At 32.6% G+C, this 15360-nt stretch overlaps 2 protein-coding genes and 2 non-coding genes across 9 annotated transcripts; 1 reads left to right on the forward strand and 3 right to left on the reverse strand.

Moving 5' to 3' along the window:
• Positions 1–4090: 4090 nt before the first annotated feature.
• On the reverse strand, positions 4091–4470 carry LOC108825002 (uncharacterized). The gene is made up of 2 exons (XM_018598353.1): positions 4341–4470; positions 4091–4104 (listed from the first exon to the last, which is right to left on the reverse strand). Exons 1-2 carry the CDS (start codon positions 4468–4470, stop codon positions 4091–4093), a joined length of 144 nt encoding a protein of 47 aa, XP_018453855.1.
• Positions 4471–10052: 5582 nt separating this feature from the next.
• Positions 10053–13614, forward strand: LOC108827931 (probable protein phosphatase 2C 52). 6 transcript variants are annotated; one of them, XM_056994639.1, is made up of 7 exons: positions 10053–10754; positions 11363–11475; positions 11578–11908; positions 11996–12337; positions 12416–12536; positions 12625–12848; positions 12924–13614. In XM_056994639.1, the coding sequence occupies exons 3-7, from the start codon at positions 11642–11644 to the stop codon at positions 13386–13388; spliced, it is 1419 nt and encodes a 472-aa protein (XP_056850619.1). In that variant the 5' UTR covers positions 10053–10754; positions 11363–11475; positions 11578–11641; the 3' UTR covers positions 13389–13614. The 6 variants fall into 6 exon arrangements, with proteins under 6 accessions (XP_056850619.1, XP_056850616.1, XP_056850620.1 ...); XM_056994638.1 differs by lacking the exon at positions 10053–10754 and adding an exon at positions 11113–11286 and having other exon boundaries at positions 11351–11475; XM_056994637.1 differs by lacking the exon at positions 10053–10754 and adding an exon at positions 11113–11286.
• Positions 13615–14042: 428 nt separating this feature from the next.
• Positions 14043–14114, reverse strand: TRNAQ-CUG (transfer RNA glutamine (anticodon CUG)). The gene has a single exon. It is a non-coding gene; the product is annotated as a tRNA-Gln (tRNA).
• Positions 14115–14853: 739 nt separating this feature from the next.
• On the reverse strand, positions 14854–14925 carry TRNAQ-CUG (transfer RNA glutamine (anticodon CUG)). The gene has a single exon. It is a non-coding gene; the product is annotated as a tRNA-Gln (tRNA).
• Positions 14926–15360: the final 435 nt, after the last annotated feature.

Below are 15360 nucleotides of genomic sequence, written 5' to 3' on the forward strand. Positions count from 1 at the left end.
TTGTCTTTTATATAAATTTCCTCATTTATAGAAATTTAGTTATAAAACAAATGTAGCATAAAAAAAAAAAAAAAAAATATATTAATAATGGAATTAAAATAATAAACTCAATTTATGAAGAATATCGGTGTAATAAGCCATCATGAAAGTTAAGCTAAGCACAACACGTAAGAAATTAACTTCTCAAATAATATTATAGAGATTGGTATACCATTACCTTAACTATTATTAAATTTAGATCATGTATAAATTTAAGTAAACTAACTAACTAATCTATTATTTTTGAAACTAATAAATTCAATTTATATTAATATTCAATTTATTTAAGTAACTAATCAATAATATTTTATTTATTAGTATAATAAATAATGATCTATGCCTACTATTCATATATATACCAAGTATATTAATTAATCCAAATGCATGAAACAATTTTTTTTTTCAAAACACTCACCAAATAAATGAAAATATAACTTTTACAGTTAAATTATTAATATTAGATATATATATATGCATATATATTTGATAAAATAAATATTAATATTTAGCTACTGTTAATATTTAATATGTTAAGAAATAGGTTATCATTGATATTTTTATGAGTATAATTTTTACGGGTTATTCAAATAAACATATATTTATTAAATATAAACTAATTGAAGAAGTATATAAAAAATAATATCATAACACATTATATTAACATAAATCGATGCAAGAGAGTATGATCAATAGTTTAGTTGGTTTTAAAATATAATTATCTTTATATATACAAAACTGTGACAAAGTCGGAGTTAGGTATATAATAAAAATATATTAAAAATTAAAATTAATAAATATTTAATGTCTAATGTGAATAATAAAATTAATTTTTAAATTTAAAATAAACCAAAAACAAAACATCAAAAAATTCTAATAACATGTGAACAACAAAAGTAATAAATAAATAAATAAATGATTATATTTTTTTGCAAATATAAATCATTAAATTGTAGTATATGAATCATTGATGTTTAAATTTATCTCTCTTTCTTCAATGCATATTTTTGAATGTTAATTCATCACGACGACAAGACGAAAAAATTAGTTTGTATAGCTAACTTTTGTAAAATTGGAGCATCACATCATAATATCTACAACTCATCTAAATATTATGAATATATATTAGAATACTCTAAATATAACAACATAAGTCAAATCAAATTAAATATTGGAGCACCCATTGATTCAACTGGCAGTTGGCTCCCGAGTTTTTAACGAGTTTTATAAGTTTTTAAATGAAGAGATTTTCTTAAAAACCAAACTGTATTATCACCAGATTTATCGATTTAACTATGGATCCGGACCAGGTTTCAAAAAATTGAATATAACGTTTCAGTTATAACATTTAAATGTAGATATACAATTAAAAATAAAAAATTATAGTTGAGTAATTTAATTAATTACTTAATATATTAACCTAAATATTCATGTATTATTTTCAGAATAAATGTAAATAAGATTAATATCTAAAAATTGAGAAAATATATCTATATAAATCCTAACATATTCTATATGTTTTTGTATAATTAATTTTGCAGTGAAACAATATAGCCGAAATCTGTTTAAAATTATAATATTAACTTTTTATATGTAACAAAATAAACAATATTTGTTTTTCACTATTTATGTTCATTTTTATGGTAATAATAAAATAAAAAACTGAATATAATATATTAAATTAAAAAATTGTAATAATTTAGTAACCAATTTAATTTAAATAACTTAAACAAAACTTAAATATATGATAATAAAATATAGTTTAACTAATTTAATTTAGTCACTTATCGACATTTCGAAAATTATTAATTTTTCAAAAAAAAATTCTGACAAATTTAGTAATAATTCATATAAAATTAATTTTTATATCTAATTTTTTTATATGCTATTACATTTTTAAATAAAAAATAAAATAAATAGTTAATATATGAATAGTATAATTTAATTAAAAACAAAATTTACCAAATTTTAAACTTATATTATATACTAAAAACTAAAATTAATCTAAAACATATATCTTTATAAATTATTTTATATTTTAAATATTATTTCAAAAATAAAAATATATCTGCACACTCTGGTTATGATTATTTGCTGCGAAATCCACCTACCAAACGTTATACGGGTGATTAAACAGACGCGGCAGTCGCATTTTTGTAACAAAGAGTCTAACAAAGTCATGTACATATAATTTCACATTTGTTACATAATCAGTAAAATAAACAAAACAACTTCTTATTAGTAAGTTATTAACAACATAATAATTTGGCAAAACTACAATCTTTGCGAGGCCGTTATGTCATCTTCATGATAACTAAGAAGAGTAAGTATATAGTCCTCTGCTGGACGTATAGTATTCATATTTTCAGTATATGGTATAATTCTTTATCTAATACCATCAGTATATTAATCCATTTTGTACTACACAAATCATTGAAGATATCAATGTAAGCTAAACAGATATTTTCGATGACCTGGTATACGGGCCACTACAGTAACGTGTATGATCATTTCTAGAACTTGAAAAGTGGGAAATAAAAAGTAGTTGTATGACGCTTATTTCTAGAACTTCAAAAGAGTTGAAATCGATTCACTATTTGGTTTAAAATGTTACGGGTTGGAAAATGAAAAATAAACGGTTAAATCTGTAAAAGTTTGCCAACAGGGGAAAACTACGATCTATATGTTACTTTTATTACATTTAGTGATCTAAAGACTTATGTTCACCATCCAATCAAATCATGTGTTTTTTTTTGTTTCTTACCGCGACAATTGCGTGTGAAACTGCTAATCAAGCATAGTATTCTATAAAATATCATAAAGCTATATCGATACTAACACTAGTTCCATGGATTTAGTGTTTTTTCATAGTAAAAAATGGTGTGCCATAAAAGTAGTATGAGTTATTATTAATGGTTAATTGGGATTTTTACAGTTTAATCAGCGAGACCTTGACAAAGAAAATCACCAACCAATCAAGTCATGTCTTTTTTGTTTCCTCAGATCTCCAAAAAAACACAATATAATTTCAAATATAGAATTTTTTGCTTCAAAAAAAATTCAAATTTTCATATTTGAAATTTCACTATTCAAAACTTCATATTTGAAGTTTCACTATTCAAAACTTCATATTTAAAGTTTCATCTTTTTATTTACATTTTAGTCCTTACAATTTTATACTTCTATTTATGATTCTTAAATATTTGTCATTTCTTATATTAACCTTTAAAAAAATTTATATCTCAAAAATCTCAGATTAATTTCTATTAATTTAAGTTTTACACATAAAATTAAATGAAAATTTTAAACAAGCTTTATATTATTTTAAAATTAAAATAAGACAACAAAAATATTACAAAACAAACTTAATAAAAAACTTTTTAAAAAAGTGCATGAAGACATAATTATAATAGAAATCTAAGTATTACAACAACATTAATAATTTGGTAAATTTGCTCAGGAAGTTCCAAAATCTTCAAAATATTTTCCAAACAAATTTTGTGTAACTGAAGATGATTGTTGTTGTTGTTCTTGGCGTCTTTTTCGTACGATTCTTTCTTGTTCAGAACGAATGTACTCACGAGTATTAATATCACCAATAGAAGCTATATCTTTTAGTAATATTTTATTTTTCTCTTTTACTTCTTTTAAAACTAACTTTTTGCTTCATTTTGTATTCGTAATTCAATCATCTCATGAATTTTTTTCCTGCTTGTTGCACTTGTTTTTTAAAGTTCAAGAATGTATTCGTTTGATGATGTCAAAGTATCAACAGCCAGATATTACCTTTGGTAATCTTCTTTTTGAGTTTTGCTTTCTTCGATCTAATAGGACGTGAACTTGATCCGCATTCATCACTACTTAAATTGATTGAAAACGAAGTCATTCTCGGTGATTGTGATGTCGGAGAGCCGAAAGTATTGCTTACGGTGTTAGGAGTATCTGGGATAGAGAGTTGACATTACTTGTTAACTTTTGAACATCCTTTATCATTACCCACACATGATCAAATTTGAAACTTTTTTTTAGTTTTGGATCTTGTAGCAAAAGTTTCTTAGCCTTCTCCATCTACAAAGTAATGAAACATAAAACTTGGTTAATTACAAAATAAATATTGTATGTATATTGAGTAAAAAATACTTACAATGTCAAATTCAGATGCACCATTTGGATGCATGTTTTCCACTTGTGTTATGCAGCTCTTTAAATTTCTAACAGGTGTATGTAATAGTATTCATTCTACTTTGTAGAGATCTTGTGCTTCTACTTTCCCAACTCTCATTTTTTTTCATTGTAACTCTTACCTATTTTTTTCCACAATTTCCCAACAGATTGGTTATTGTTACTAATGGGATCTTGCGATATTTCTAAATACACACAACATAATAGCTCATCTTCTTGTTGATTGAACGATGAGCCTCTACTTTTCTCCATATTTTCTTTTAGAAAGAAAGAAAAAGATTGGAGTTGTGATTTTTTTAATTATTTATATACAACAATGGTTCAATAATAATTAAAATGAATAAACACAAATTGATTCCATTGGTGAGAAGGTAAGGTCCAATGCATGATAAAAACTGATCTTTTCCAAAAAAAAATTATATTATTTCCAAGATTCAAATACTGGTGAAATAGTGAGGTCCAATGCATGATAAAAATTGATCTTTTCCAAATTCTTTTCTTATTATTTCCAAGATTCAAATGTTGGTGAGATAGTGAGGTCAAATGCATGATAAAAGTTGAATTTTTCAAAATTATATTATATTATTTTCAAATTTCAAAGATTGGTGAAATGGTGAGGTCCAATGCATGACACAAATTGATTCTTTCTAAAATTTATTATTATTTTTAAATATTAATATATAGATGTGTGCTTATAAATAGACATGAATTATAACAAGTATCACATCACCACAACTTAATTGAATTTTAATATTTGAGGTTCTTCTTCTTTTGTAAACTCTTCTTCTTCTTCTTCCTCTTCCGAGTCATCTGAAATTGATGAATGACTAAAAGATGACAATTCAGCAAGGGAGATTGAAGAACAAATTGCAATCAATTTGTTAGAAAAAAACAATTTTCTACTTCACCAATAGAAAAAAAAAACAATTTTCTACTTCACCAGTTTTCCCAACAAAGTGATCATGTAAGCCATCAAAGATCTATTCATGGTCACGCAGTTATACACCGTGATAGAGAAAATGATCATTCTAATTTTTGTAATGATTATATTTCTAATAATCCGGTGAATGGCGAAAGAGAGTTCCATCGTCGGTTTCGAATGCCACGAGAGTTATTTCTTCGCATTGCTGATGCTGTTACACAACATGACAACTAATTCCATCAAAGACGTCTTGCAAATGGTAGAGTGGGTTTATCAACTTTGCAAAAAGTTACTGCTGCAATTCAAAATTTTGCGTATGGTGTGCCTGCTAATGCTACAGATGAATACATCAAAATAGGAGAGTCTACAGCCATTGAATGCATGAAGAGATTTTGCTAAGCAATTGTGGAAGTATTTTCGGAGTGGTATCTCAGGTCACAGACATCCGAAGACGTTGCGAGGCTTTTCAATATTGGCCAACAACGTGGATTTCCTGGAATGTTGGGTAGTTTGGATTGCATGCATTGGAGTTGGAAAAATTGTCCAACTGCATGGGCGGGACAATTTGCATGCCGTAGCGGATCATCCACTATCATTCTCGAAGAAGTTACAGATTACGACCTATGGATATGGCATCATTATTTTGGTATGCCCGGCAGCAACAATGACATTAATGTTTTGAAGTCATCCAATTTATTTTCAAAACTTTCTCAAGGTATCGCTCCTCCAAAAATTTCTCTCTCATTTTCCTTTGTCCCCTCTCTTTAATCTTTCACAGGGCGAAAATGATGTGAAAAACCTTAGACCAGTGATTTTGGTGACTCTCCGTCCATGATTCTCCTTCTGTGGTTGGGCCACCCTTCATGCGTCGCACTTTCTTTGTAGTGGTCGGCTGGCTTTTGGCTCTGAGACACATCAAGTTCTTTGATGTTGCGTGAAATCTTGACTCCTCGTCTCACCTTTCCATGAGGTGTTGACGATGGTTTGCTTCATGGTTTATCCCGGTTTCTCTAATCTCTACTTCTTTATACCTCTTTTATTTCAATCGATTCGATGCTTGTTGGCTTGAGACGGATGTTTCTCGAGTGGAACTTCATCAAAGAAGAAAGAGATCCTTTGGCTTTAGTTCTATCTCGTGAGATTAATTGTTTTACGGAGTTATTCAATCGACATCAATGATTAGTTCTCTTATTTTATCGGAGGTCTCACACTCAAGTCTAAAGCGTTGTAATGGTGGCCTTTTCAATTCATGTTATCGTCTTCGGCGAGGTTCTTTGAACTGGATCCTGGTCCGGTTTGTTCCGGTGGATCAGCCGATTAGATCTTAGCCGGATTTGATCTGCTGGCTGAAGTTCGGTGACGGCTCGCATGGTGGGCACGTGTCTCTGTCACGCCAAAAGTTAATGTGTGGAGTTCGAGTCAGCCACACTCTTCCTTAGAGCTTTTCTTTTGTTTGGGTTAGTTGGACTTTGTTTATAGGCTTTTTAGTATTTTTTTTCCTATATTTTTGGATTTTTAGATTTTGTTTAATAAGATTAACAAAGTGAAAAAAAATAACAGCATAAACATAAACCAAACTAAAAATTAATCAATTATTTATTATATTTATTCATCTATTTCCGTATTATATTTTGACATCCTTTATAGTACTTTACAAGTGTGATTGGTAAACTAGGCGTGGACATAATATCCGGACCCGAAGAACCGATCCGAAATCGACCCGAAAATCAGGGTTTCGAACCCGATCATACCCGGGGTAAATATCTGAATGGGTTCTGAATTGCTATATGATAGACCCAAAATCGGGAAGGATGGCTTTGGCCGGGTGTTGGATATGAACCGAGAAGGCGAAGGCACTTCCGGAACTGGAATGGAATGAATGGATCGTCAAGAGGTGCGGAATGACTCTTGATATACCCTCGGTCTAAGGCTAACCACCAAAAAACGGATGAAGTGCGTTGGCTAACCACCAAATAACACATAAAGATGATTGGTTGACCACCAAATCAACAAGCCGGTTCAAACCGATGAACTAGCTAAGAACTCTCTCTCTCACTTAGAGAAGAAACAAAAAATAAACTCCAAAATGATCTGATTTTATTCATGAATGAGACTACATATTTATAGTGTTTGTAGTCAAAGAAAGAAATAAAGAAAGTGCGGAAAAGATACATAGGAAATACAACATTTGACTAAAATTATTAAAGGGAGTCAAATGTGCAGAAAATGATGTAGTCTTGGTCAAGGTTGGTGATTTTGATGAAGACTGGTCAAAAGTGCGGACTCTGATGTTGACCAGTCAAGATTCGTCCAAGTGTCTAGATGCATTCGAACAAGATGGATGCACGGGATAAAGATAAGGACACGTGCGGAACTGTCCGGATGAGAATGCATGTCCGTCTTCGGTTTCCTCACGACCCGAGCTAAGTCTGGCTCGACCGTGGGTCTTAGAATGTGCGGCTCGGTCGGTGTGATCAGCACGAACTGGTGGAGAAACCTTGGTTTGGTCGAGCTGGTTGACAAAATCGCCACTTCGGGCCGTGTCCTTGAAACAAAAAGGACGGTGCTCGATTTTAATATTTTAAATTAATATTATAAGTTAACTATAGTAGTTATTTTCAGTACTTTGAATATTTTTGGATGTTGCTAAAAAGAGTTTGGATAAAAGTTTACCCAAAAAACTGTGTAGAATGGATATTTTGGTTACTTTTGAGTAATTTAGATACAAAATTTTGAATTGAATCGGGTACTTTGGTTACTTTGGCTACAAATAACCGAACTCGTTTTAGATACTTTGGTTATTTGGTTATTTTTCAGGTTTCTGTGCATGAGAACCGAACCGATCCAGACTTGGGAAGACCCGACTCGAACCCGATCCGAAATTTTATAATATCCGAATGGAGCTTAATTTTAAAATCCGAAAATCCAATATCCGAAAGAACCACCCGTACCCGAACGCCCAAACCTATGGGGAACAAAAGATGGAAGAAAAGATAATAAACAGAAAAAAAAAGAAAAGAAAATGAGAGTAAATGGTTACTCCACTCAAAACTAGTGAAATAATTTTTACCACTTTCAGCTATATTCAACTAAAATACTCTTTAACCTGATTGGTAAATATTAAGTCGGAAATAGAGTAAAACAAAATTTTACTCTAGAATATTTACTCCAAAATGACTATCCAATCACACTCTACATGATAAATATAGTTTAATTGCAAATGGATAAATGGAAAACAAGTTGTAAGCTTTATTTCAAACAACAACGTCAAAAACAATCCAGCAAAAGGAAAAAAAAACACACACATAAGGTAAAGAAAAAGGATAATCTGATTAGGATGTGGAGAAAAAAGTGGACGAACATATCGATTTCGTAGTGCCCATCAAAATCTCATCTTGATTGTCGCGTCGCTTTAATTAATAAACACATAGGAGGGAAAATAATTAAAAGAAGTAATAAATTAAAGAGAACAACACTATTTGTAAACAAAGAGCCAAAGAGGAATACACATTTACATACGTATTTTTCAACACAGCTAGAAAAGTTTGATAAGTAATATCCCAAGTGGATGAATAGTCACTTGCAAAATTAAATTCCATACACACAACAATTCTGTAAAAGTCAGAAATTGTGTAAATGCGTAGAATGATTTGACAAGTACCATTAAATAAAAATAAAGTTTGGGGAAAAAAGAAGAGTGAATTATGTAGGTGGGTGATAGGAAACAGGTATGACTGCTAGTGATGCAATCAAAGCTAAGATTCAAGTCCATCGTTAATCGTCATCATCAAAGCTTGCGCGTTAAAAGTTGCATGCACGGTTTTAAAACAGAACAAAACTTAGCTTCACCCCCTAAGGTGAATCTCTACATTCACCCACCAATAGGAATTAGTTAATTAAGATTTGATATCTCTTAAAAAAGGAAACCAAGTAATAAGAATTTAATGAAATAAAATTATGTTTTTAGATAAATAAAAAAATAGTAGCAATTATAAAAAAAATATTTTTTAATATTGATAAATCCGTCAGAAAATACTAAACCATAAACCCTAAACCCTAAATTCTAAATACTAAACCCTAAACCCTTGGGGAAAGGCTGAACCCTTGGGCAAATCCTATATCCTAAATCGTTAATCTTAAACCCTAAACCCTTAATCATAAACAATAATATTAAACCCTAAATTCTAAACACGAAACCCTAAACCCTAAACTCTTTGACAAATATTAAATCATAAACCCTTAATCCTAAACCATAAACCATTTTGGAATTTAGGATTTAGGGTTTAGTATTAGGGGTTATAATTTAGGGTTTAGGGATTATGATTTAGTTTATGATTTAAGGTTTGGTTTAAATTTAAGGGTTTAGGGTATAGGATTTGCCCAAGGGTTCAGGCTTTTCCCTAAGGTTTAGGGTTTAGTATTTAGAATTTAAGGTTTAGGGTTTAGAATTTAGGGTTTAGGGTTTAGTATTTTCTGACGGATTTATCAATATTAAAAAAATTTTTTTTTTGATAATTGTTACTATTTTTTATTTATCTAAAAACATAATTTTATTTCATTAAATTCTTATTAATTGGTTTCCTTTTTTAAAAGATATCAAATCTGAATTAACTAATTCTTATTGGTGGGTGAATGTAGAGGTTCACCTTAGGGGTTGAAGCTAAGTTTTATTCTTTAAAACACAAACATTTGTTCTAAAAAAGTTGCATGCAAGAAGAACCAGCTACTATTTTTATCCCAATATATTCTTCTGGTTTAGAAAATATTTTTAATCTTTTGAATGAAATTACCTGGCTTCTGTGTTTTAAGTTCTATATTTAATAAAAGTATATAAAAATCAAAATTTATATAGACTTAAGAAGGGGATAATTGAAAGTTGAAAAAAATACAATATGACCTTTTTATACACCAAATTTTATATATTTAACCTAAATATATCAAGAAAATATGGAATAATAGGTTTAGTGAATTCATCATGGTGGTCGAATTGTTGAAAAAATCATGATGAAGTTAATGGAGTAAGGTTTGAATATATCCACCACAAATACCATATGTACTTTACTATAGAGTATAGTTAGCTGACAAAATTTTCAACTATAACATGTCTAGATAACAAAATAGTTAGCGAATTCATTAAGATTCGAGTTATGTCAGTCATGCTGGTCAGCCATGATAGATACTAAATATTCTTTTCTTTTTGTATATTTGTAGAAGTCTCAAACATAGTAATGTCCTAGCCTCCTAGGCAGCAAGAACAAATAGTTTTACAGATGTTCTGATGATTAATAGTATGCAATTCCTTAGTTTAATAGCGATTATAAAATGTTAAATGTTAGCTAATTATTATTTTAAATAATTTTTCATGATTTATAAAAGGTAACAAACAACAAAGCACAGAAAAGCAAATTTGATATCTCTTTCACAAAAGAAGATAAAAAGATTAATTCTTTGGTGAAATTAAACCATTTGTTTCTCTCTTCTCTCTCTCTCCTGTGTTTTTCCATAGTAAACTTTCTCCTCTCTGCTTTCGCTCTGTCTCTAGCACTTCCTACATTCTTTGTCTGCGTGTGAATCAACTCTTCTTGATTTCCAGAACCACCCACACAAGACCAAGGTGCATTATTCTCACATTTAACTTGATCTCGAATCATCTGTTTATTTTTCTGTTGTTGTGGGTTTCTCCTTTTTACCATGTTTTATTTATAATTTGTCTCTCTGTCTTGTCCGTTCGTGTGATTTGCTCAGACATCTAGTTGTTATTTTCTTCTTTCTCCATCACTCGACACTAGTTTGGTGGTTTCCAGGAAATGTCAGAAGAAAGTAAATATTTCACTTTGCCTACATTGGATTCCTTAAAAGTGACTCTCTTTTCCCCCAAAAAAAAAAAAAAACTTCAGCTTTTAACCCTTTTTTTTTCTTGCTTGCTTAGTCTCTCCTCTGTTTTTCAAAATTTGCATTTGAAAGTAATAGTCTCCTCTGTTTTTCAAAATTTGCATTTGGAATTTTTTTTTGCTTTGCTTAGTAGTAGTATCTAATGAATGAAATCTCTTAAGGGAATTTTTATTTCTTTTTACAAATTCTTCTGATCTGCTTCATGTAAACGCCGTTTCCTTTAGAACATAGAAGAATATGAATCACCAGACATGGTGAAACTCTGTTCTTGATCTTTTATGTTTTGTTCAGTATCTTTTCTTGCTTACCCTTGTTTAGTGATTCATGTAGGTCCTACTTACATTAACTTAATCCCCAGGGATTAGTAAACAAAATCAAGGAAGATAGATTGAACCCAAAAAAAAAACAAGGAACATAGATTATTTTTAAGATCGCCAAGGCTGGTAATGTGTCAGTCTATTTAGTACCATCACACGTTGGAATCTAGTCTGAACGACATGTTGAGGCGCTTTTACTAAAACTATTATCTGTATTGTTGTTTTCAGGTCGTATACTATGTAAAATCTCTCAGCTTAACCATATAACACTTGGAGATCTGTTTTTGGAAAAATGGGAGGTTGTGTTTCTACTAGTAGTAAGAGTACTTGTAGCAGCTGGAGCAATGGAGATAATAAGCCTGTGCCTCGACCATACCTTGGGATCCGTTGTTGTGTGAGCAAAAGGGCCAAAAGAACCTTTTCAGACCACATCCTCTCACTGCAGAACTTGGCCTCTATACCAAATCGTATCATCACCAGCGGCAAGAGCAGGAGCTCTTGCATTTTCACTCAACAAGGACGCAAGGGTATTAACCAGGACGCAATGATTGTGTGGGAAGTGAGTTCTTCCTTCCTTCCTTCTCTCTCTCTCTCTCTCTATCTCCTTTGTATGGATGACTATAAAGAGAGACTTTTGTGTTTGTAGGATTTCATGTCTGAGGATGTGACCTTTTGTGGTGTATTCGATGGTCATGGTCCTTTTGGTCATCTTGTTGCTCGTAAAGTGAGAGACACATTGCCTGTGAAGTTGCAGTCTTTCTTTCATACACTTCAGTCAAAGCAAAACGGTCGGTTCAGAAGAAGTTCAAGCAAATCAGCTGTCCAAGAAGCTGTTAATAAAGAAAGAACTGATGAGGAGGATAAACTAAAAGGCTTGTGGGGAGAAGCTTTCTTGAAATCATATAAAGCCATGGATAAGGAGCTAAGGTCTCATCCTAATGTGGATTGTTTCTGTAGTGGTAGCACTGCTGTTACCATTCTCAAACAGGTAAAAGAGCTCTCTTTCCAGCTTTCTTAAGCATGTTTGGTTTTGATCTTAACAAGATTGTCTTTTGATTTTGTTCAGGGGTCTAACCTCTTCATGGGGAACATTGGTGATTCTCGGGCCATTCTTGGATCAAAAGACAGTAGTAATGATACTATGGTAGCAACTCAACTAACAGTTGATCTGAAACCTGATTTGCCAAGTATATACTCTTTAACACCCATTCACATTTTTATTGTTTCCCTCTAAGAATTTGTCTTAAGCAGGATGAGACTGTCTTTTTGTGATAGGGGAAGCTGAGAGGATCAAACGGTGCAAAGGTCGTGTCTTTGCGCTGCAAGACGAGCCAGAGGTGTCACGAGTTTGGCTACCTTTTGATGATGCACCTGGACTAGCCATGGCTAGGGCGTTTGGTGACTTCTGTCTGAAAGATTATGGAGTCATTTCCACACCCGAGTTCACTCACCGTGTCCTTACAGACAAAGACCAGTTCATTGTTCTTGCCTCAGATGGAGTAAGTATATAAAGTTGACCAGAGGTTGGTTCCTAGTAATCAAGACTGATCATGTGAGCTTTTGTTGTGAAACAGATATGGGATGTGCTGAGCAACGAAGAAGTGGTTGATATCGTAGCTGCAGCGTCAAGCCGAGCATCAGCAGCTAGGATCTTGGTGAACTCAGCAGCACGTGAGTGGAAACTGAAGTACCCCACTTCGAAAATGGATGATTGTGCAGTGGTGTGTCTGTTTCTTGATGGGAAAATGGATTCTGAGTCGGACTACGATGAGCAGGGCTTCTCTTCAGCCACAAATGCTGTGGAATCAGATGATGGACAGAGATCAGAACCGTGTCTACTACAAAGAAACTTCACAGTTAGATCATCGTCAGATCAAGAGAACGAGACATGTGGTAATAATGTGAATACGGATGATAATACTGAGGCAGAGGATGAGAGAGGTGTAGGAGACCAAAACTGGTTGGGGCTAGAAGGTGTGACAAGAGTGAACTCACTCGTTCAGCTTCCGAGATTCTCTGCAGAAATGTCCAAGACTTGATGTTATATCTCTGAGAAGTGATGATCTTGAGAAAAAAACTGTACTTTGCTGTTGTTATGCCTGAACATTTGTTTTTTTTTTTGCTTCTTGGCTGGTGTTTTGTGTTTGATATTATTATTGCACAATAGATTTGCCACGTTGATTCTCTCTCGGAATCAGTGAATCAAATGTATGTATACTTTTTTTAGGCTTTTTATCTATATAAGAAGAAAAAAGCTTTGCTTGATGTTCTTGCAGTCTATAGGAACTTGATGCCACATGTCTCCCCTAGTCCACACCCAAAGAAGCCTTTGGTCTACAAGAACTACACCATATGTAACCCAAGGGCCAAAGTTTCCAGCCTGCCCTGCACAAAACATAATTATGAGCATAAAAAAGATTTAGAAATTAAAAAAAAAATCAACAGACCAACTAACTTTACAGCTTTATATGATTGTTACGAAGACAAAGGCAAGTGAGAGATGAGGATAGTGATCATTGGCCAAAATGTCGTCGCTGGCAAGAGCCCTGAAAGGGCCTAACACTACCTAACATAACCGAGTCCGAGTTGAACCGGTGTATGATATCTCGATTAAAATAAACAGATCGGTTAGTATTCTTCAGATGAAAACCGGTTTGCTGATACCTAATTAAAGCCGAAAAATATAAAAAAGAAGGTCCTACCGAGATTTGAACTCGGGTTACTGGATTCAGAGTCCAATGTCCTAACCACTAGACCATAGGACCAGTTGCCGTCATTTTCTCCAGTTTCATTCAAGACCTAGATGGTTACTCCTCTAGCTCCTTATCAATCCACCACCGCTTAGTTTTGTTTCTCTAGTCTCTAAAATCAGATGATCTTTGAAGTTAGTTTAAGTTTCAGAACCAGACCTAGGGATGTTAATATACATGGTTAGGGTTAAGCCCTTCTTTGTGTAATATAAACCCAGCCCTTCTTTGTTGGTACTGGCAACAGGCATTGGAGCCCGATAAGATTGAATTCAAGCTCTGCATTCTTCCAAAGGAAAGAGACTCCTCATCTTCCTGATATAATTCATTTCACAACTATCTTCTAGACCTGACTGCTTTAACCTTAAATGTGAAACTGGACTCAACTAACCTCAGACACTGTGTTAATCGCTCCATCATATTTGAATCAGAGACTAAAGAGTTGTGACTGACCACACAAAATGTCTCCGTCTGAAACAAATCCCAAAACACAAAAGTTCTTTGCCAGCCCTCTAAATTAACATAATCAGCCGCACAATTATATCTTTGATAGAAGAAGCTTATAAACAAACTCCTATCAATCACATTCATGATGGTTTTAAAGCAGCTGAGATGATACAATTTATCCACAGTCGCATCTTATGAATATTGACCGAAGCGGGGACTATGAAGTTCGATTAAACCAAACCGGTCGATGAAGTTCATCAAATCAAACCGGTTTGTAGACTCTTAACTAACAAAAAAAAAGAAGAAATTAAGGTCCTACCGAGATTTGAACTCGGGTTACTGGATTCAGAGTCCAATGTCCTGACCACTAGACCATAGGACCAGTTGTTCCTAGCCGCTCCGGGAAAAATTCAAAACGAATCATATAATTCGCCGTGTTGGCCGCCGTTCGTGCAAGTTCGACCATTCCGAGCTTTTCTGTCACTATCGATCTCCAGGACGAGTTTGAATTAGTGAAGTCTTCGATTTGGTGAAGGCGGCTCGTGATCTTCTTCAGCCTGGGTTCTGCTCTAAGCTCCTTACCCATCCCAGTGCTCACTTTTGGTTTTACAATGTTTTGTGGATGATATAATATTTGATAGGAATAGGTTTTGAATAGACTTTCAGGTTCTGTCTAATGCATATAGTTTAGCGATTAGTGGAGACTCTGCAATGAGGGAACATTACATGTGGTTATTACTGTTCATGTCACATTTACTGCACGTTGATAGATAAGATGCATCTCTAAGGAGACAACAAACCTTGAACTTTTCTATGT

The sequence above is a fragment of the Raphanus sativus genome, chromosome 9 (genome assembly GCF_000801105.2).
Source record: "Raphanus sativus cultivar WK10039 chromosome 9, ASM80110v3, whole genome shotgun sequence".
Taxonomy (NCBI): Eukaryota; Viridiplantae; Streptophyta; class Magnoliopsida; order Brassicales; family Brassicaceae; genus Raphanus; species Raphanus sativus.